At 43.6% G+C, this 22600-nt stretch overlaps 1 protein-coding gene across 1 annotated transcript in view; it reads left to right on the forward strand.

Annotated features, from left to right (window-relative positions):
* LOC131827927 (dual 3',5'-cyclic-AMP and -GMP phosphodiesterase 11A) overlaps positions 1 to 20086 on the forward strand; it is a 248434-nt gene extending 228348 nt beyond the window's left edge. Inside the window, exon 21 of the mRNA XM_059168871.1 lies at positions 18833 to 20086. Coding sequence (XP_059024854.1) covers positions 18833 to 18997 — 165 coding nt within the window. The 3' untranslated portion in view covers positions 18998 to 20086. The remainder of the gene's footprint in view (positions 1 to 18832) is intronic.
* Positions 20087 to 22600: the final 2514 nt, after the last annotated feature.

Below are 22600 nucleotides of genomic sequence, written 5' to 3' on the forward strand. Positions count from 1 at the left end.
TTCTTCTGCTGCTTCTCACTATACTGCCCTGAGGAAGTAAAAGCTGATTCAGTGCTGGCCAGTAGCACTCTATCTTTGTGAACTTCCCATTTGCAGAATGAAACTCTGAATCCTTCAGAGGGGAGGATACAGGGACCAGAGCAGGGATTCCAGGGAGAGGAATTCCTCGAAGACCAAATGGGCTCATGGATTCTATTTAGCTAGTTACTATAGAAAATTCTCTCAAGGAACATGTTATGTTAAGCTGTTCTTGACCTAAGACTTTCCCTTGCAAAGCAGGTTGACATTGCCAATAGAAGAGGGAAGACTGGCCTCACTAGTTATCTCCTCATCCTTCTGAGAATTCCATTAATATAATAATAAAGGAATTTTTTAAAAGGTTTAAACTTTCTTGGGTATTGAAAAGAAGGTGAAAAATTTTTGAGGAACATGATATATAAAAAAAAAAAAAACCTAGATTCCCTTGAACAGACTGTTAGTATAAGTAAGGATGTTAAGGACTCTGCTAACAAGGAAATAAGGAACATGGTGGAGAAAACATATCACCTTCCAGAATACTTGAATCATTAAGAGCAGGCTATTAGGAGGACCTCACATTCTCTTCTTCCTTTATGCTATTGTCCACATGGAAACATGAATTTACCCAGAGACACTAGTGTATTCTGTTTTGGTCATTTAACATAACGTTCTAACACGTACCCATGTTCCTAAGCCAATTTTCATGTTATCCTTTGAAACAGCTGCCTGGTAGTCCAGTCAGTTGACTTGTCATAATTTATTCAGTCATTACCTACTTTCTTTTTTCTTTTTGCTAAAAGGGGTAATTCTGAAATGAACACCTTTGTTCAGTACTTTATTGACTTATTTAAAACTATTAAGCGTGATTCAAAATAATGAAGTTGTATTTCTTTAAAAAAAAAAAAAAACTCTCAAGGACAACAGAATGTGAGAGGACATAAGATCACCTCCAATACTAAAAGTTGGCATGGAAATAACATCCCAGAAGGTCTGCAGATGCAAGTGAGCTGATCTGTCATTCAGAAGGCGCTCCTGAAAGGCTTAAGACTGGGAGGGGCCCAGTACACCAAGAGGGGGTGTATTAATTTTCCAGGGCTAAGAAGTACAACAAACTGGGTGGCTTACAACAACAGAAATCTATTCTCTCACAGATCTTGAGGTTGGAAGCCCAAAATCGAGGCGTGGCAGGGTTGGTTCCTTCTGGAGGTTCTGAGAGAGAAAGTGTTCCATGCCTTTCTCTTAGCTTTTGGTGGTTACCAGAAATCCTTGGTATTACTTGGCTTCTGGATGTATCACTTTAATTCCTGCCTCTCTCTTCATGTGACATTCTTCTCCCATGTCTGTGTCCTGTATCGTCATATGGCCTTTCCTATAAGGACACCAGCCATTGGATTTAGGGCTTGTCCAATCCAATATGACTTCATCTTAACCTGATTACATCTGCGACGACCCAGTTTCCAAATAAGGTCACATCCCCAGGCAGCAGCGGTGAGGACTTCAGCATATCTTTAGGGGAGGGGTGGGCACAATTTGATCTATAGCAATGAGGTGATGGCATAAGCCTGGAAATAAACAGAAAGGTTAGAAGCGGGTGAGTGGAACCTCAGTACACACATAGCCAAGGTAAACCACCTCTGTCCCCGCTGCCAGCCAGGAGACCAGAAAGCTCTTCCCACAGAGCACTCATCCAGAGAATTCATGACTGAAATTAGAAGTCTGTGGAATGACTGCCTGGGCCCCCAGTTGCCCTCCTACCCCACATCCAGGATGCCAACAGCCTGAAAGCCCAGGAGCAGAAGAGTGGGATTCTTCTTGAGAGAAACGGTGGCCTCAGAGAAAGGATCTGCACGTACTTGCACTTGGGACGCTTTCAGTGGGAGTCAGCTCCCCGAAGGTCGCCCTTTAAATGAAGCTCAGGCGTCAGCGCGCACACAGCCCCTCACAGCTTCTGCCCTTCTTGTCCCGCCAGTCACACAGCCTGTCTTTTCGTGCCTTGTCCTTGAATTATGCAAACAGAGAAGGACCACTGGCTGTTTCGGGAGAGCCTCCAGTATGAAGGAGTGGAAGCAAATCAAAAGACGCGAAGGGAAGAAGGAATTCAGAGTATACAGTAAACACAAAAAAAGACAACTTCAAAAAACCTGGTATCATCGGTAAGACCAGAAATACGTTATAAAACAAGACCAGGTGCTGGTGATTATTTTCTCATTGCCACATCATGACTTTTCTTCTTCCTCTGGGTCCTCTTTCCCCACTCAGACCCTGGCACCCTCAGCAGGCCCTCTCCAGCTTCATGCCCTCAGTCCCATCCGCAAATCAACTGGGGAGTTATCCTCCTAAAGCAAATTTGATCGTGGGTCCTTCAGACCCAACCTCCCTCCCTGTGCTTGAAGGGAAAAGTCAAAGCTGGCACGTCTGACCTTCCTCTGCTCACTTTCTCTCCCTCCTTCCTCCATCCCCTCTGCTCTTGAAGTAACTGGCCACCAGCCATTTCCCAAACTGCCAGTCCACTGGTGTGACACATGCGTGTGCACACACGCACACATGCCTGCACGCTCGCACACCATGCCTTTGCTCACACAGCTCTCGCTGCCCGCACTACCTCTCCCTCTTCTCCCCCAGCAAACCCTACTCTTCCTTGAGGAATCCACTCCGACGACAGGCTCCTGGTAAAAGCTCGGTTTTGCTCCCTGGAGGTAGAGACAGAGCCTCAGGGCCCCTCTGCATTTTCCTTCATTAGCACATTACACTGATTTGCATTCATCGCATCTGTGGCTCAGCAGCAATGCACGGCACTAGCGGTGCCACCGCCCTCCGCCCTCATGCAGGCTGTTCCTCAGCTGCGGGGAGACCCCACAGGACGGCCTTGGCAACACAGCCAGCAAGGACGGGAGCAGAGACGGGAAAAGAGTGGGTTGTCGCCGCGCTGCTGGGAAGCCCCTGTGTCCCCTCTGCGGCGTGTGCTTTCTGCGTGCCCTGAAATAAGCCACCATTCCCAAGTTGCCCTGTGGCGGGCGTTAGCATTTCTGTCTTTATTTCACGGCTGAGAAAGTAGGGAGGTTATACTAGCTGTTCACAATCACCCCGGTTGATTAGGGGGAGTTTCAGCCTACCAGCCGTTGCCTCCTACAAGCAAAGGGAAGAATAAACTACAGAACCATAAAATAACGGAAAAGGAAGAGTAATTCTCCAAGTCCTCGCTTTCCTATGTCCTCCATAATCTTAGTGCTATAGATGGTCTGAAAGGCCAAAAACTAAGTAGGAAAGGAGAAAGAGGACAACAAATCCGCACAGAGGAAGGGACAGAGGGAAACAGAAATGAGACCTATGACAGGCCAGTAGCAGCTGAGTGTTTTTATAAGTATCCTCTTTCACTTATAAAATCTCCACACTTATAAAATCTAAAGCTTGCTATCCTCCAACATCTTTCTTTTAAAGATTTTATTTATTTCACAGAGCATAAGCAGAGGGAGGGGCAGAGAGAGAGACAGGTGCAGACTCCTCCTTGAGCAGGGAGCCTAACGGGAGCTCGATCCCAGGACCCTGGGATCAGGACCTGAGCCAAAGGCAGATGCTTAACCAACTGAACCACCCAAGCGCCCCTCCTTGGATTTTGTATGGTGATCACCACAGGCCTATAGGTTGGACGGAAAGTATCTCCACTCTGCTACATTTTAAAGGTCTTTGGTCTTACAAAGGGACTCTCTTCTTGGAACAAAGGGAATTGATGACAGTTAATACCAACCTTTCCAAGAGTCTGAACCGAGGGAGAGGAGGCGAGTGGAAATACTTTGGGAAGAATAAACATGATAGGTTAATGCCCTCCGTACATGTGAGTCATTATTATTGTTACTATCATTAATATGACCTCTAAGTGGCCGGTGTTGTAAATTGGAATAACAGCCAAACTGCCTAGCTTACTAAGATGTTATGAGTCCCTAATAACATTCCTGAGCATGTACTACATGCTACGCACCAGTCTGACCTTCCATGCATTATCAGATTCAATCCACTTAGGGGTAGCAAGCCAAATACTACTATCATCCCCCTTTTCCAGATGTGAAAGCTGAGGTTGGAGAGTTTCTGTATCTTGCCCAAGAAGACACAGCTATTAAGTGAGCTTAGATTCTTTCTGCTTCCAAATCTGGACTCCTGCTGCCCCCGAGAGAGAGAGAGAAAGAGAGTGTGTGTGTAGGCCTTAATGTGCCACAAACTTCACATCCTCAATGGGTCACTGTACACGAAGACGACATGCTGTTGTGATATGAAGATTCTTGACTAGAAGGGAGCTTGCAAATAATCCGTAGGTTGGGAAAGCGGAAACTTGAAAGGTCACTTGTGACCCGACTTAATAGTGGCAGAGCTGGTTTACAGCCCAAGACTTTCGACCTTCAGTGATGGTTTGTCCCCAAACACCCTGCTATCTATGGGGAAAGTCTGAAACGTGTTATCTCAGAGTGTTCAAAGCTATCCTGAAGGGACAGATTTTGAAAAGGAAGTCTACACGCGTAGTGAGGCAGATTTCCAGCAAGCAGAAAGCTGACTGAACCAGGGAGTTTGTTTTGAAGGACAGCATGGTGAACCGAGATGCCTCGGAGAACAGGGGAAATGGAATGAAAAGTCAGCAAACAAGGTAGAAAAGACAGCCCTGAGAGGGCCTGAGAAACTGAACAGAAAATCTGAAGGAAGATAAATGGATAATTTAACAGCCATTCAGTTTTTAAGAAAGACAAAGAACAAGCTACATTGCATCAGAAAAGGCCTAGAAATGATGATGGATGGGACCCTTCAAATGAGTGGTGAACACAACAGAATCACAGTTGCCTGCCCAATTCCCAGCTGAGGGCAAATTTGAGGAACTAAATAAGGATATGAGACTGATACGGATTGAAGAGTTTTTCAAAATCTATTTAATGGCCAGGCAGGGGACATTGATCGCTTCTCAGAGGAAATGTTTAGGATCAATGAGGTAGTGGGCCCTTATTTGTGATGTGGGGGGAGAATGGCCTGGGGGAGGGGGTTATGATATCGTCGCATAACATATACATAACAGTATCGCCGTGTACTTGAACATCCTGAAATAATTTTTGAGTTATGGCGGTGAAATAGTAAATTCTTTTGATCTTCATGAGCTAAGCATTTCTTTTCTTTATCCTTGTATCTGTAAGCCTTCTTTCACTATTAACCATCAGGTAGACGATGTGTTATTTAATAAGTCTCACACATGACTGAAGATTGTTAGTTCCTTTATCAGTTCATGATAAATTTTTAATAAAATATTTTACTGTTAAATACTTTATACACATCCAGTGAACAGAATTCAAAAGGCACGAACGTATTAGAGAAAAGTGACCCTTCCTCACACTCCAGTCCCCCAGTCACCTCCCTTGGGGGCCACCACCTTTAAAGACCTTCTCGTGTATGCATCTAAAGGAGATCTTTAGAAAGCATAAATACAGTGGGTTTTTCCATTGTTTTTACACACACTGCTTATACACTGTTTGTTTTTATTTTTTTAAAGAGTATTTATTTATTTATTTATTTGAGTGAGAGAGAGAGAGAGCACAAGGAAGGGGAACAGCAGAGAGAGAGGGAGAAGCAGGCTTCCCGCTGAGTGGTGAGCCCAATGTGGGGCTTGATTCCAGGACCCAGGGATTATGACTAAAGGCAGACACTTAACCAACTGAGCCACCCAGGCACCCCATACAGTGTTTTCTAATACAGCATATATATATATATATATATATATATATACACTCTGCTCATATATATGTATATACCTGTATGCATGTGTGTACGTATATATTATGTATGTGCACATATATGAGCATAATATATCCTGCCCAGACCATGCTTTTTCACGCTTAATATATTTTTGAGATTTTCCTGTTTGCTGCCCAGACAACAGCTGCTGCCATCTTTTTGATGGCCACAGGGTATTAGATTTTAAAGATAAAGAATAAAATATTTAACCGATAATTAATTGATTACTTAAGAACACCGATGTCATTTCTCATAGTTTGCTACTGTAAACATTGCCCAATAAGTATCCTTGTAAATGCATACTCTTCACACTTTATTTGAAAGATAAATACTCAGAAGAGGAATTTACTAGCCATTTGGCACACAAGCATTTGACGTCTTGATAGGTATTGCCAACTCTCCTTCTGTGGGGTATGAACCAATTTATATTCTCACCAGGAATATGTGAGGGACTCCTCTTTCCACATCCTTACTAACAAACTACATTATCAAACTTCTTGAATTGTGCTGATAAGATAGTGTAAAGCCTATCTCTTGGTTTTCATTTGCATTTTCCATATCGTAAATGAGTCTAATCATATTTTTAGGATAGACTTGTCAGGAGCAACTAGTATTTTTTCTGTAAACTCTTCATATTTTTGCCATTTTTTTCTATTCGGCTGGTGGTCTTTTCTTTTTGATTTGTAGGAGCTCACTATATATTAAGGAAATAGACCTTTCTCTGAGCAAAAGTGGCAGATATTTTCCCCAGGTTGTCATTTACCTTTCTCCTTTGTTTATGCTGTAGAGAAATATATCGATTTTAGGTAGTCAAATTCAGGACTGTTTTCTTTTGTGGCTTTTGGATTCCATGTCATACATAGAATGATTCTCCCATTGCAAAAAGATAATGACAAGTTTTTCTCAGAACATCTTTTAGTATTTTATGTTTTTTTTTTTCTTTACATTTGTACCTCTGATTCATCTGGCTGTACTTTATTTTGTTGGATGTGACATATGAGGTCAGAATCCAACTAGGTTTTCAGATGGCTCCCCAGTTTTCCCATCAGCTTTTGACTGGTGTTTTTCCTTAGGATTTAAAAACTCACTTCCATCATATGCTAACTTTCTTTAAATTTAACTCTATTTTTTGTCTTTCTCTTCTGTTCTATCAATCTGTCCACCTTGTCATACTATCTTAATTAATGTCTTTTATAATATGTTTGAATGATAACCCTAGTTTCACCCTTTTTTTCTAAGAATGCTTGTTTATCTTTCCATGTAGTTTTAGAATTTAGTTCTAGTTTGTCATTTTATTGGGCTACTTACTTACTTTTTTAAAAGATTTATTTCTTTCTTATTTATTTGACACAGAGAGATCACAAGTAGGCAGAGGCAGGAGAGAGACAGGGAAGCAGGCTCCCTGCTGAACAGAAAGCCCGATGCAGGGTGAGATCCCAGGACCCTGAGACCATGACCCCAGCGGAAGGCAGAGGCTTAACCCACTGAGCCACCCAGGTGCCCCACTTATTTACTTTTAAATGATTCCAAAGTTGAAAGATAGAAAATCATTGCCCATTAGGAAGTTTCTATTCATAACATTCTGAAGTTCCCATCCTTAAACTGTACTTCAGTAATGTAATAAAATAAATACCCAGTGTTGTGGTCCTACTGTCCCCCCACACACAAACTTCTGTATCATAGCTTTTGGGAAAGTTAGCAATGTAATTAAAGAAGAGCCACGATAACATGCCCTGGACCAGATCTTAAAATGACCAGCTTGACCTCTTTCTTTGGACAAAGAGAAGGTCAGCTAATGAAGACCCAGTGGTGTGCAAAATATTCCTTTTCTTCTCTCCCTAGTCTCTCTCTCCAAACTCTCACTTTCTTCATTATCTTATAAAATGAAGAAAAAGAATGTTCTCCTTCCATACAGAGAGAGACCACCAAAGGACTAAAAGATTTTTGTCCCAAGGATCTTGCATTTCTCATGGATGCTCTGGCTCTGGGATTCTGTAGATGTGGGACATTGGGGGTGCATGGGCCTTGAGCAGTCTTTCCTCAGCCTGTGTGGTACTGAGCATGGGGACACCTGTAAAGCCTCACAAGAACTGTTTCCTAGTCATCTGCATGGTGCCCACTATAAAGTTCATCAGTACCAATAATTAGTACTTGGACTCCTTTGAAATGCTCAAATATAAGCTAAAAAAAATCGACGATCAAAATGCTCATGGAGTATTCTAGAATTCTGTATTGAAAGCCCCATAGCACCTTCCTCAGAATACCATTCTCGCCAAAGGCATGGAATTGCAGCTCCGTATCTGTACGACCCCCGCCCATGTAGGCACTCTATCTGTTCTGTTCGGGGAAGCCTAGGACTCAAGGTACTTGAGAAATCCACACAAAATGTATAGAAATCCACACAAAATGTATCTCAACAAACTGAAAATGTTTAAATTGTCCTTCTTGCACATTGAACTTGGCCAAAATAACCAAGTCTATGTATTTCTATAAAATCTCAGATGGTGGAGTTTTACCGGAAAACATCCTGGTGCACGGAGCGGTGTGGCTGAGCTTTAGTTACATGCTCCAACCACCCCTGCTACAAAGTCCCATTCATCAAAGGCTGTGGCTTCTGGGTCAGCAGCCGTTCCTTCCAAGTCAGATGTTGCCTACACCGTGAACATGATTGATTAGCTACCAATACGCTCTAAAAACCCAACCAACAGGATAACCTAGGACAGTATCCTAGAGGGGCTCATTATAACAGAAGAGACGGTTCTCCTTGCTCCCATTTACACAAGCTGTCTTTGGGCCTGTCTGTTATTTACTACTTAAAACCCTTGTTTTATTTTCCTGGGGCAGGAGAGAGTAGATGAGTCACAGATAAAAGAGTCACTGTCTACGCCTAATGTTTGGGAGATGGTGTTTCTTCATTACTCAGGGAGGCTGTCTCCATCCCGTGGGTTTGTCCTGAAACAGTGTCCCAGGCCCCAGAACAAAAGAGTCGCCCCTCTCTCCTGACACTGCAGTTCAGTGAGACAGACACCTGTCATTCCCAGCATCCCAGTGAGAACCCTTCATGGGAAGACACCACGGGCTCTGTACTCAGGCAGGCTACGACTGACTTTGCAGCTACTCTGTTTTTAACCATGTTCACACTGGTGCCTTTGACTTAATTTCCCCCAATCTAAGGATACTCATCTGTCAAAATGGGGTCAATACTACCAATCTCCCCACACTGTTGTGGGGTTTAATCAGCTCACATACGGAGAGATCCTCAAATGGAGCCTGGAACATGGGACACATTCAGTCCTCAGCAGTGAGTTCATTTTGGCAAGATAGGTTTTCCCGTCTGTCACGGCAGGCACATGGCAGCCCACAGAACTGACACTGACTCAGCCTCCAGACATGTTTCATTCAGTTGAACGCAGTTTTTAACACTGGGAACTGTCCAGTTTCCCGGAGGCCCCACGACTCCCAGCTGTCTCGTGCAGCCTATTTCATGCATTAACTCTACTGGCCTTGTCCCTGGAGACATTTGAGTTTAGGACTCTTGCCCTATATGATGGAAATAACAATGCTGTTAACCCTAGGAGAGACTAAAATTCCTGCCTCATTAACTCAGAACGTTAATGTCATTTGTAAATATCATTTTCCACAGAGGAATCCCTCGAGCGTATAAATAAAGTAAGCAAAACACGTAACCTGAGAGGTCAGGAAGGGACTGCAAGTGGAAAGAAAAGAGAGAGAGAAGATCCGCTATCGAGCTCTGGAGCACCTGCTTCACACCTTGGAAAGGAAAGGATCTAAGTTATTACTAGTACCGTAATTAGCTTTCAGGATATTAGACATCGATGCTACAAACATCAGTGTTATAGCTGGACCAGACTATGCCCTTAGGATTCTCATTATAGATCTGAATTACTCTCACATTGGAATCTAATGAGCTCACCGTGCCCTCTTAATAAGCATTACCTCTGTGGCTTTATCATCTTTACTGCTGTTCGGGTAACTGCTTCACATTATTTAGATTTTAAGATCTCAAATGTCACTAAAACTTTTCAGAAAGATCTGACAATGTCTTTTAGCATTTGCAAAATTTGGACCCAGCCAAGCTGTTCCAGCTTCCGAGTAACAGATCTAGAGAGTAGATATCACATGTATAGAAAACTAATTTTCTCAAATGGAGAGAGCTTCTCACCCAATACGGCAAACAGGGAGTAATAACGAACTCCCACTAAGGAGAAAATAACAGCCAGTTGCAGTTTGTCCTTTTTGTCAGAGCTCACCTGGCCCACAGGGAAAATGATGAGTCCCGATTCCCTTGGGAAGCTGAAATTCCACAGGGCTGCTCACTTGGCCACCAGAGGGAGTTGGCATACACTGTTAGCATTTTCTGAGTCCCCATAACGTGGCAGGCGAAGAATGAGCAGCCTTTTAAAGAAACTGGCAGGCTCCTGGGATTCAAGGAGAAGGGAAAGAACTGCTACCTGATCTCTGACCCTCACTAACTTGGTAAAGAGCACAGCCCCGTGAGTGTCAGCAGCAACTTTGTGTGCTGAGGAAGCTGAGACTTCCTTAGGTCAGCCACCAGTTCAAAGTCCAGTGGTGGGGGTTCAATCTTGAGTAATTCTGGGAGTGACAAGAGGAAAATAGTGACAGCAAAAGACTATTTGGAGCTCAGAAACTCACTCAAATTAGTCTGAGCTGAAATGGGAATTGATTGGCTCAGGAAACTGGTGAGCTGAGAGGCACAGCTGGCTGGGTGGCAGAGTTAGAGCCAGGGGATTCAAAGGATACCATAACATATGTCCCCTTTTCTCACCTCCTACATATCTTTTGGCATCATTCTCAATCAGGCTTTCCTCACATGTGCTGGCCGCTCTAAGGTCACATGTTTGTTATAGGTATTACCACACCAAAAGAAAGATGAAAAGAAAAACCTCATTTCTGGCAGTTCCAGGTAAAACCTAGAGAGAGCTCTGAATGCCTTACCTTGAGCCACAGCCCCATCCCTACACCAATCACTGGGGCACTCTTGTTGGTCAGGCCTGAGTTACTGTGCCTACTCAAAACACATGGAATGGATTCTATTATCAGAGGAACAGTAAAGGGACAGTGTAGAGCCTCTGCTGTCTCTTACAGTTCATTTATAACCCACTATCATAAAAAGTTAACTCATAATTCCCTAGTGCAAGGGATCAACTAGAATTCTTTGACATCTGCATAGTTCGACAGAAAACAGAGACCTATAACATGACATCAGTTCTCTCAATTAGGAATTGCACACAGCTGAAATCACAATAGCTTAAACAAAATAGATTTCTTTTTCTGAAATCACAATAGCTTAAACAAAATAGATTTCTTTTTCTCTCTGCTTCAAAATAGTCCGTAGAAGTCCATTCTAGACTGCTATGATATGGTAGTTTCATAGCCATCAGAGACCCAGTCCCTGTTTATCTTTCCTTAGCACATGGCTCCCATACTCAAAGTTGCCTCATAGTCACAAAGTAGCCACTAAAGCTCCAGCCATCATGTTAATAATCCAGCACCAATAAGGAGATAGGACCAAGAGCAAAAGGATATAACTTCCAGCTGAATAAACCCCCATTTAAGAGTTTTCTCAGAAACTCTTCCTCATGAATTCTGCTTATAGCTCGCTGACCATTCCTAATGCATATTGATTGGGAAGGCAACTAGCAATCTCTGTTAGAAATACCAGAGTCCTGGCAGAGTAAATGACTCTGTCCCCAAATGGGGCAGAAGTCATAAGGCTAGAGACCTTTGATCTCCACTGCAGTCTAGCCTGGGGAGAACCCAAGAGTACACAGTCCCTGGCCTAGTTATATGTGTAACATATATAAACGATTATTATTAACTTTCTGACTTGAGCAAATTACACACTAAAGATTTATTTAAAAACTGGTATCTTTAATGTGAATGTTTAAAAACATTTATTCACAGAAGTCTTGGCTTGCTTCTGTGTTCACCATTAGGGTTTGATTATTTGTTTTTCGAAGCAAGTTTTAAAAACTGCTGGAAGCCTCCTATGATAGTTAATACATTATCTTAAGCAATTTAATGCAAATTAATTTTTACACAACCTTGAGTTTCAAAGGCCGTTGAACTGGGGAGAGAAGGAGTGAGGTTGAGGAGGAATCTGTTTGCTGCCTCCCATCTGGACCCCACAGCCAGCTCCATCTGTTCTCACATGTAGTAACTAACACTTCAGCAACTCCCCTGCCAAACACACCATGTGGAGTTCGGCTTTTCTCTTTCTTTCTTTCTTTTTACTTAGGAAAATTCTAGAAAGATGCATAGAAAGATGTGGATTTCAGGTTTTCTAGAAAACTTGATGGGATTATTTGGGCATTTCAAAATTCTGCTTTTGTACTATAACTCAAGTTTTCCTTTGGGTTTTATTCCCTATCCTGTTTTGTTTCTGAATTCCATTCTCTTTTAATACCACAATTCTCCTTTTCTGGTGGAGTCTTCCAGCACATTTATATCAAATGGGAGCCACTGAAAAGCTCAGGGTAGAGAAGTGCAGGCTGGAATCTGTGGCTACAATGTGGATGGCTAATTGGATGGGGGGAGGGGAAGGCAGGCATCTCGGTATGAGAGGAACAGGTTAGAGCAGTTGAGCATCTGATGGTCATCTAAACCAGGGTTGGAGACATGGCAAGGGACTGACATGCAAAGACACCTTGGAAGCAGGATTAACAGGACCTGGTGATAAGTTTGATTGTTGGGGGACAGGGGGCAGAGGGAGATGTCACAGATGGCTCATAGATTTCTGGGCTCAACGGTTGGATGGAGGTGATAATGTTCAGTTCCCCAAGAGAGTAAACTGAAGAGGAGGTTTGGAGTTTGGAGGACGGTGATGAGCTCAGTTCTGGACAAGCAGTTCACTATCTCTGGACTTCGCAGAAAAGTGGAAGGCTGGCGAGCCAAATATGCTCCTTAGCCAACTGCACTGCTGCCGTGTGGCATGGAAAATTCAGGACTATGTTAGCTTGAATCTCTGGGAACCAAGAAACGTAGCAGTTCAACAATGTAAAAGTTTGGATTTCCTTCCCCAATTGGCCCCTTCTTTCTGAAGGCGCATACCCTCAGGAGAAGCCGCCTTTGTTCCTCAGAGATGCTCTGGCCAGTCATGTGAACCCAAAAGAATCTCAGGGCCTGCCACCGCTTGCATGCACTCCTGCCCCTCCCAGTGAAGGTCTGCGCAGAGATGACCACCAGCTGGTCACATCATCAGTGATTTTCCATTTCAAGGTACCAACCCCTCAAATGGTCTTTTTGACATTTTTCATTCAGAAAGTAATTAATCCTGGTAGTAAAGTGATCATATCTTCATAACAGGGATATTGCCTCAAACAGTTGAGATGGGCTCCAAGTCTAATTTTATATTTTATCAAAAAATTGATATTAAAGATATACTTTATTTTTTTTTTAATTTATTTGTTTGAAAGAGAGAGCAAGAGAACACAAGCAGGGGGAGGGGCAAAGGGAGAGGGAGAAGCAGACTCCCCACTGAACAAGGAGCCTGACACGGGACTCGATCCCCGGGTCCTGGGATCAAGACCTGATTGAGAGGCAGACACTTAACCCTGAGCCACTCAGGCACCCCAAGAAATACTTTAAATACATTCTTTTCCACCATGTATTGTACCTCTTAGTTTCTGATTATTTCTCTTGGGTAAGGTGGGAATGAGGGAAGACAGAAAATACTAAATCTTATTGCCAGCACTCTGGAATTATATAATTCAACCATAGGAAGTGAAAACCATCTTGTCTCTTTGGCCTTTTAAAAAAATAAATGAATAGCCAGCTCAGATAACTCCCTCAAAGTGTTGTTTGCTGTTTGTTTGTTTGTTTGTTTGTTCTGTTTTTTCAAGATTTTATTTATTTGACAGAGAGGCACACAGCGAGAGAGGGAACATAAGCAGGGGGAGTGGGTGAGGGAGAAGCAGGCTTTCTGCTGAGCAGGGGGCCAGATGCAGAGCTCAATCCCAGGACCCTGGGATCATGACCTGAGCTGAAGGCAGACACTTAACAACTTAGCCACCCAGGTGCCCCAACTCCCTCATAGTTTTGAAAAGATATTAATGACAGAGTTGGACATTTCCAAGTTCAAAGACAAATGTGGTTTTAATTTGCTTGTGCACTTTTACGCCCCCTTCCAACAACAGAGTAGAGGAGTAATGAGTCTTTCTAAGAATGTGGCTTTCTCTTTGTTTATCCCTTTGTCCCACATCTGCCCCATCTATGGAGCAGTTGAGTTCTAAGAAGTGACTGCGGTCAGCTAATAAGCACACACCAGGTCAGATGACAGCCGATGTGGACAATGATGGCAGAGAGAAAGCAGGGCCAGAATCTGAATCCTAGCAGCTTGGTGAGCTGATTTTAAAAAACATGGTCTCAGGAATAATGGTAATAGGAGAGAATACTATATTCATTTCCCAGGAGGGTCATTCTGGGATTGTTTTTACAGCAGCATTCTGCAGCAGGTCAGAGCGTCCTGACCCCACTCTCAGCCACTGGCAGCTGTCTTAGCCTCACCCCTTCTTCCTGCCACTGCTCTGGGGGCAGAGGAGAGGAAGGGCTCTTGTTCCCCAGGGCCGCTGCAGTAGGAGCTACTGACACGAAGATGACAGGCCCTATTTCCACTCTCCGTAGGAGCTCACAGGATAGCCCCTAAAACAGAGCTGTTCAAAACCACGGGTAAGGGACTTTCTCTGCTGGCCATGAGAGAGTAACAGAGGAAAAACATGAAACAACAGTTTACAGACAGTGGACACAGGCAGCATGCAGTACAATACTGTGATTCCTGAGAGAGGGGAACGAATGAAATGAGGCCTGCCATTGTCTTCGCTCACTGCTGGAGACAGCTTCCAGGCTGCAGCACAGGGAGGGAAACTGAGGCAGAGCCCTGCCCTCTTACTGAGCTGGGGAGGCAGAGCCCATAATCTGGGGAGGCCAAGGAGGTTGGAGTTCCCAGGGAAGAGGACCAGAGAACCTACCAGAGAGAGAGAGAGAGGGAGCGGCAGAAAGCTCCAGAGATCTGCAGAGCTGTCTTGAGTGCTCTTCATCACGTGCGTGTGGGGAGGGTGCTAAGGCTGAGGGGGAGAAAGAAACAGCAAATGGAACAAGTAGAACAAGGCTCAGAGCTCGCACAGGCTGGGGAGCAGTCGATGCTCCCATCAGCCAGAATGTAAGAGAAAACCCTGGAAATGTATGAGGTACCAGGTACAGTTCTCAGAAGACTATTGTCTCAGTAGTGGCCCCAGATTAACCCTAGCCTAAAGGCTGCTCTGGACCAACCTAGCAAAGCTTAAAAGCAAGCCTCAAAAGGACCAAATTATTTCCAAGTCACCTAACCACATTCCAGAACAAAACTGAAAAATGTTTAAAGAAATGCAAAAATAATAAAATAGATTAAATAAAAATCCAGTACACAACAGCATAAAATTCACAATGGCTGATATCCAGTCAAGAATTACCAGGCATGCAAAGAAGCAAGAAAACTTGGCCCATAATAATGAGAAAAAAAAAAATCAATCAATACGGACTCAGAAATGATACAGATCATGGAATCGATAGTGAAGGACATTAAGACATTTATTATGTTTTATATGTGCAGAGGGGTGGAGAAAAGATCAAGCATGATAAGCAGAGTGATGGAAGATATAAAAAAAAACAAATCAAACTTCTAGAAGTGAAAATTATGTTTTTTCAGAGGAAAATGAGAATAGATGGGATTCACAGCAGATTAAGCTCTGCAGAAGAAACTCTCAGTGTTGTAGCAATAGAAAATTAGAATTCGGTCTCTCTCCTTTCTGTACAGTCCAAGTGCTAATTTCTACACAGTACATTTGGGCTCACTCAAGCATCATAGTAATGTTGTTCCACAAAGTTTTGATTTCCCTCCATCTCTGAGAGAAACCTCCAAAATGGTAAGGGAAATCAACTTAATTGAACACACACACACATATAATGTATTGTATGTATGCATATACATGTCATACACATATTCTTTATGTGTATATATTTTCTATATGTGCTTACATATGCAGAAAAGATTTCTTGCAGGATACCCAAGAAATTGATAACTTTGATTGCCTCTAGGGAAAGAAACTAAGTGTCTGAGGCAGAGATGAAGGGAGATTTTACATTGTACCTTTTTTACCTTTTATATACATTGGACTGTGGGAATGTATTACTTATTCAAAGCATAAATAAAATATAATAAACTGTACCTGACTGGTCACAAGGGGACTCAACAACAGAGTGAATGGAATCAGGAAACAAGTGCGTCCCTCAGCCACTGGGATGACTGGATGCCCAGGACTATGGCCCGTAGTGGGCAAGGATCCAAGGTGCTGTCTGAGGTGGGCCAGGGGGAGCTGGCATAAGCTTGGGAACCCCTGCATGAGCCAGACAGTTGCCCCAAGGGACAGTAAGCAGAACATCCAAAGTTGGGGTTTTAGGTCAGTCTCAACCCCGACCTACACTTGGAGCAGCACATGAGTCATCAGTCCTACGGTGCTCAAGCAGATTCCAGCTCAAATGGCCATTAGGTAGAAGTTACAAGGATACAAATTTCAGTTCAGTCTAAGGAATATGCTAAAATCAGAACCACCTGGAAGGTAGTGAGTTCACCGTCTCTCGGCATATGTAAACACTGAGAGTCACGGAGGAGATTCAGCATCCCTGGGCGGATCGCGCCAAGTATCTAACCTTTAGAGTCCCTTTGCATCTATATGGAGAGCGACTAGACAGGTGTTAATTGTCCCCTCTCTCTTGTGAAGTGAAGGACAAGTCAGACAGGACTTGCAAACAAGTAGCACTTGCACAGAACTCATCAGGCATCACTCACTGATGAGAAGATTTTAGGACTATCCAAGTCTTTCTGAAAAGTAGGAGCAATACCCTTACTGATGGCACAGGATGGGACTTTTGCTACCTTAGCCTAGACCAGCACCTGCCAGGGGAAAACGATATTCTACTATGACAATTCCATGTTTAATTGAAGAGACTGTGAAAGAGAAGGACTTCTGAGAAATATGTTCTGCTCCCCCCAACCCTGGAAATTTTTTTTTTTATTCACCGCAAAGGTAGCAAGAGAGAGAACAAAGAGCTAGATAAAGGAAAGAAATCTCCATTTGGGGCTAAGCCAAATAAACTTAAATGGTTTAAGGAATAAATTGGTGGAGTAATTCGAATCATGGGCAGGTGCTATGAATGTAATTTAGTAAATGCTCGGGAACCTGCCAAGGAAGAGAAAAATGTGTTGTTTTTGAGATCATTTCCCAGCAGCTTCATAAAAGAAAACTGATTACAGGAATTTAATAAGTAAAACAGAGCCAGAAATATAGTAATCAAATGAGTTTTTAATTACATTTCAGGCAGAAAAAAATTCCAATTTGTGCTCCTGGGATTAAAAAAAAATAAGTTCTAGAGAAATGCTTTTGTAGCAGGAAAATAACATAAACACTAATTTCCATAGGAATTATACTAGTCAGTTTAATTAAAAGGCTTGATCAGAGTGAAGAGGAGCCAGTGCCAAACTATACTAAATAAAACCATGGCATTCGTTGTTACCCCCACGCTATTGTCCAAATAAAACACTGTGCATCGAGCAGAAAGCAATAACCTGCATTTTTCTCACAAAAATAAAGGGGATTTTGATCACTACCTGAGTTATTACGTCGCTATGTTTTATTTTCATATGGAATGGCTTATAAATCTAATTTAGAATTGAATGGTGGCTGGTGTGATAAAGACTGCTTTCAAGAGAGAGAATATGCTCCGTTTAAGAGACATCCATGTGGGAAAAAAAAGAGAGAGAGACATCCGTGTGAAGGGACCCCATTTTAGCCAGGTTGGAGGGCTCACGGCTCAGTAGGATCCCTGGTTACTTCTGGGCTTTTCAACAGTCACTTAACTAACATCCAGTTGCATTTAACTCCTATCCTGGAGTAAGGGCTATCTGAGGAGATAGATCAGATCTAATTGTTGATTTGCAGTCGTGGTAGGGAGGGACACCCCCTACACGAAGGGCTAGTCTTTCCTCCTTTGGGAGGCTTTACTGTGACCCCCCCCCTAACCACACATCCTGCTTGAAGAAGGCTGTTCTGGAGGTTTGCTGACATTGCAGTGGCTTTGTTTCCCCTGGGACAGAGGGGACACACCTGCAAGGTGTCTCCATGGAGCAAGGGGATCATCTGTGGCCTCAACATGAAGACCCAAAGCATTGGACAGGAACACTCCCTTGCCATGGGCTAACACCCCCACAGCTCCTCCTCGATCCTTGTTTTATTCATTGCTTTGTTCCATGACAGAGGCCATCCATGTTTTGTAAAGTTGGAAGGTTAGACCATTAGGGAGTAGGGGACCCTTGTTTTTTTTTTTTTTTCTTTTTCTTTAATAACAAAATTGAGTAAAGGAGAATATATTTAGGATAGTCTCCTGCAAGTAGGATCCTGAATCCTGGGTTGGCCTCTAGCCTCAGCCTGTGTCCCCGTCCCTCCTCCCCTCTGCGGCACCCGGCCCTCACCTCCCCATTCCTGTCTCCCTTCTTGCGCATCCATCTCCACGTGCGCATCCATCTCCATGTGCGCATCCACATCTGTACATTTAGCGCAGCTCCCAGATCCTCAGCATGAAAAATGAGCACCTTTTCTTCTTTCAGGATGTTACCTGGCCTTTCTTATTCAGGTGAGTCCACCCAGAACCATCCGTGGTGAAGCAAATGGAAGGTATATCTTGGTCAAAACTGAAGTTCATGGTCTATTGAGATCTGGAGGTCTCCGTGGCAGACAACAATAGACATATTAGTAATGTGTGAGCTGGATATTTTGTGCCTTGCCTTGTCTGGGTTCTATTAATGTAACACAATGGTGTCACATGCATATTTGCTTCTTGTAAATAGCTCTTGTTTACCAAAATAATTATCACCTCTCATTTCTTACAGCCAGTTTCCATTGTCCTCAACAATGAAAGCTGGAAAATCATGTCAGTGACTCGGGTTCTTCTTCTCTACCTGTTTTTTGTTTTATTTCAGGCGTTGGTGAAGGTCAATGTGAAACTGAAGCCGATGCTGGATTCCGTGGCCGCGAACAGAAGAAAGTGGGAAGAGCTGCACCAGAAAAGGCTGCTGGCGTCTGCTGCCTCTGCCTCTCCCTCCTCCTCCAGCCTCATGCTGGCCGCAGAGGAAGACAGAAACTAACCATCCAGCTTCGCTGCCATGGCAAAATGACTGTGTCCTGACGGGCCGGCTTTGTCCAGTCCACAGCATCCCTTTGTTGCTTTTAGCTCCTGTGGACAGAGTCTCAGTTTGCGTGGGGAAGCATGCCTGGGCTTTTACCTTGAAGTGCGGTTAGCACAATAGGAGGAATGGAGCAGCAGGTGGGGAGGGAGAGCCGCCCAGGGGCCTCAGCTTTTCCTGCGAGCATCCAGGGGCTGAGCCTGAGACAGGGCCGCTGGGCAGAGGAGCCAGGACCTGAGCACAGCCAGCCGTGGTCCTTCCCAACCCAGGGAGCCCGGAGCAGTGAGGACACCCTTAGCGCTGCTTCACTTCCTAGCTCACCCTTCATTGGTTACAGGCTAAGCAAGGCCTGCCTTTGCATCCCCTCCTGAGCCCTCTTTTGTCCCCAGAATCCCACTTTGTATTCTGTAGCGGTATCTTATTTTTATCCTAAAGCTTCTTAATGTTGGATCAGAGCCTTTAGAATTGCCTAAGAGATAAACTCTCTAATTGCCTCCTTAAGAGATAAACTATAGTATTCTTTAAAAAAAATAATCATTTCTAGTTTTCCCCTTAAAAAGGCCCATAGTAGGGAGACAACAGATGTGTTTGTGTCACTGGTGTTTATACAACATTCATAACACTGCATTGGGATTGCGGTCACCTTTTTCAGTTTTTTTAAATTAAACCTTCGTTGTAGACCAAGCCTTCTCCCAGAAGGAAAGGGGTAATAGACTTTAATTAAAGGAGGGATGAAAGGAAGTCCGTAGCTGGATTTACCACAAGAAACACATGAGTACTTGGGAACTATTCCCAATAGCAGAGACATTTTATGGACATAGAAACACGGAGAATGATCAGTGACTACCCTGAGTTCTCTTAGGGATAAATTTTTGTATACCATGTAAGGTTCCCACCAAAACCAACCTAAAGCCAAATGCAGTGGTCCCCGATTTTTTATTTTTCCTTAAGTGTAAGAAATAATGCTTGAAAAGTGAAGAGATAACAGTCTGGCCTGAAGACAAATACATATTGTCTAGGAAACTAAGTTTATAATTAAAATAAACAATATTAAATCAATGCAATGACTACAAAACTCCTTTGCTCCCCATTTTACCCGAGACATTGAGGTAATAGCTTCTGCTATAGACATTGAAAATAGCTTCTGCCATGCTGTCTCGCCTCCTTCGGGTGAGGAACAAAGCAGGGGGCGGAGTTTGATTCATCCAAAGAACACTGGACTAGAAGCTAGACTTCCTACCCTGGCTTTGGCAGGATTGATTGGGTGACTGTTGACAAGTCACCTAACTTCTCCCAGCCTGTTTCATTTGTCAAATGGGATTACATTAGGAAAGGATTCTCAGACATATTTTAACCTCAGAACTCTTTGTGCAAATAAATCTTACAAGGAATGCCCAAGATATAAAACATTTAATAGCTGAAATTCTCTGTTTGAAGCCAGGTTGGGGGATCCAGAACCCCTGGAAATTCTCTTCTTTTTGATTACACATGATGTGGTCCATAAAGAAGCTCTGAGGAGTTGGAAGATCCCTGGACTAGATGTACCTTGAAGTCCGTTCCAGCTCTGGAAAATCCTAAGTTCACCATTTTTGTTCTTGTTGTTGCTGGTCAATATCAGTTACTAACTTGACTCCTCAAGAATTAAAGAAATAGGGGCTGTGTTCCTCAAAGAGCATGGTTTCCCCCGGAGAACACAACAGATATTCCGGCAATGTTTAAAGAATGGGTAAATGAAGGTATCAAAATGGGAGGGAAGAGCAAGTATCAATGGGGAAGACAGGATTCTTTTTTTTTTTTTTTTAAGATTTTCTTTATTTATTTGACAGAGAGAGATCACAAGTAAGCAGAGAGGCAGGCAGAGAGAGGGGGAAGCAGGCTCCCTGCTGAGCAGAGAGCTGGATGCGGGGCTCGATTCCAGGACCCCAAGATCACGACCTGAGCCAAAGGCAGAGGCTTAACCCACTGAGCCACCCAGGGGCCCCAACGTAAGATTCTTTATGGCAAGAATTAAAGTAACAGAAAATTATAAAGCAGGCAAAGGGGGGGGGCAACAAAGATGAGGATGAGAAACAAAAGACACCCAAACAAGAAAAGATGCCGAGGCAGCTGGTAAGAGGACCGCCAAAGGCAAAGTAAACGTCAATCCAAACAAAGAAAAATGGCGCTTCGAACCACCCCCCACCCAAATGAGGATGCAGAATCCTGCCATCAATTGCTTAGAAAAGAGAGACACTGGAGGGGGGTTTGGCCAAAGACAGAAGGAGGGAGTGGGAGCCTAAACAATAAGGTTCCTAGCTCGCCTTCACAGCTGCCTCTGCAGGGAAGGCTTGGGGGAACCGGGGGAGAAAATGAGTGCAGGGGAAATTGCCTCTGCAGAGCAGGTAAGAGGATGTTGTTCAGATTTATGGATTTTATTAAGCCAGTTTTCTGAATCACTCTGCTATAAAGGAAAATAGCTTCTGCCATGCTGTCTCGCCTCCTTCAGGTGAGGAACAAAGCGGGGGGCGGAGTTGGGGACAGACCCTGGTCCGGGCGGCTGCAGGCTGCAGCTCAGAAGCACTCCAGGTGTTTTCAGCTATTGCCACATCGTGTTTATATCACAAACGGGAATTGAAAATCAGTCCACGTGAGGCAGAGACAAACCCACATCTGTTATCATCCCCAGCAATAAATAAATAAAAAGCCCCGACAGACGGATGCCAGTCTATCTAGAGCAAAATTTTAAAGCATGTGCTTTATGATAAAACTAGACCCAGGGTCCGACGGAGACTGCAGGCGGCTGGGGGTACTGTGGCCAACCCGAACTTTGATGCTACATATTGCTAAGGGGAACATAATTTATAGCACAAACCCTACGGCTTCCACGAAGGTTGAGCTTTCCTCTCATTTTCTTGCCTTTTTATTGGCTTCACTGCACGGTTGCCAATAGCAACAGCCACTGGTAGCAAGGGGAGTTCAACACCATCGCAATCTGCCATACACTGGAGCCCTGACAATGTCAACCATCAATCAAGTAGCTGTTTGTAATTGCCTCCATCTATTTTTCCTGTCTCGAGGTATCTTTCCTATTGTGGGTCAAAATTCGGGAACTGCTGACTAATGCCATCGGTCTGTTCCTCAGAGACCATGAAGCAGTGGAAAAGGACAGCAGCACCCTCCCTGTGCAACCCCCCGGGGTGAGAGGTTGAACACTTGCAAGTTGGAGATATTTTTAATCCCTTTTCTAAATAATGCATAATTTTCCAAGACTGTGAGGTATGTGTGGTTATCTATATACTCTGCTTTTCTGCAAAACACAGAAATTCTCTCAGACTGTATTATCAGTGTTTATTTCCTACTGGAAGAAGGCATTTGAAATGTGAGCCTTCTTATAAAACCTTCAACTGACCAGATGATGTTCACTTCCTTTAGCCTCTTGGCCATTAATGGTTGTGATGACTTCATCCTACTTTCTCTGCCTGATGTATTTTTTTAGACATGCTATTTATTTTCTTATTAGTCAAAGTGTACATAATACATGCTCAGCCTATCATGTAGCTTGTGATAGTAGCCAGGGGGAACAGT

This window comes from Mustela lutreola, chromosome 3 (genome assembly GCF_030435805.1).
Source record: "Mustela lutreola isolate mMusLut2 chromosome 3, mMusLut2.pri, whole genome shotgun sequence".
NCBI lineage: Eukaryota > Metazoa > Chordata > Mammalia > Carnivora > Mustelidae > Mustela > Mustela lutreola.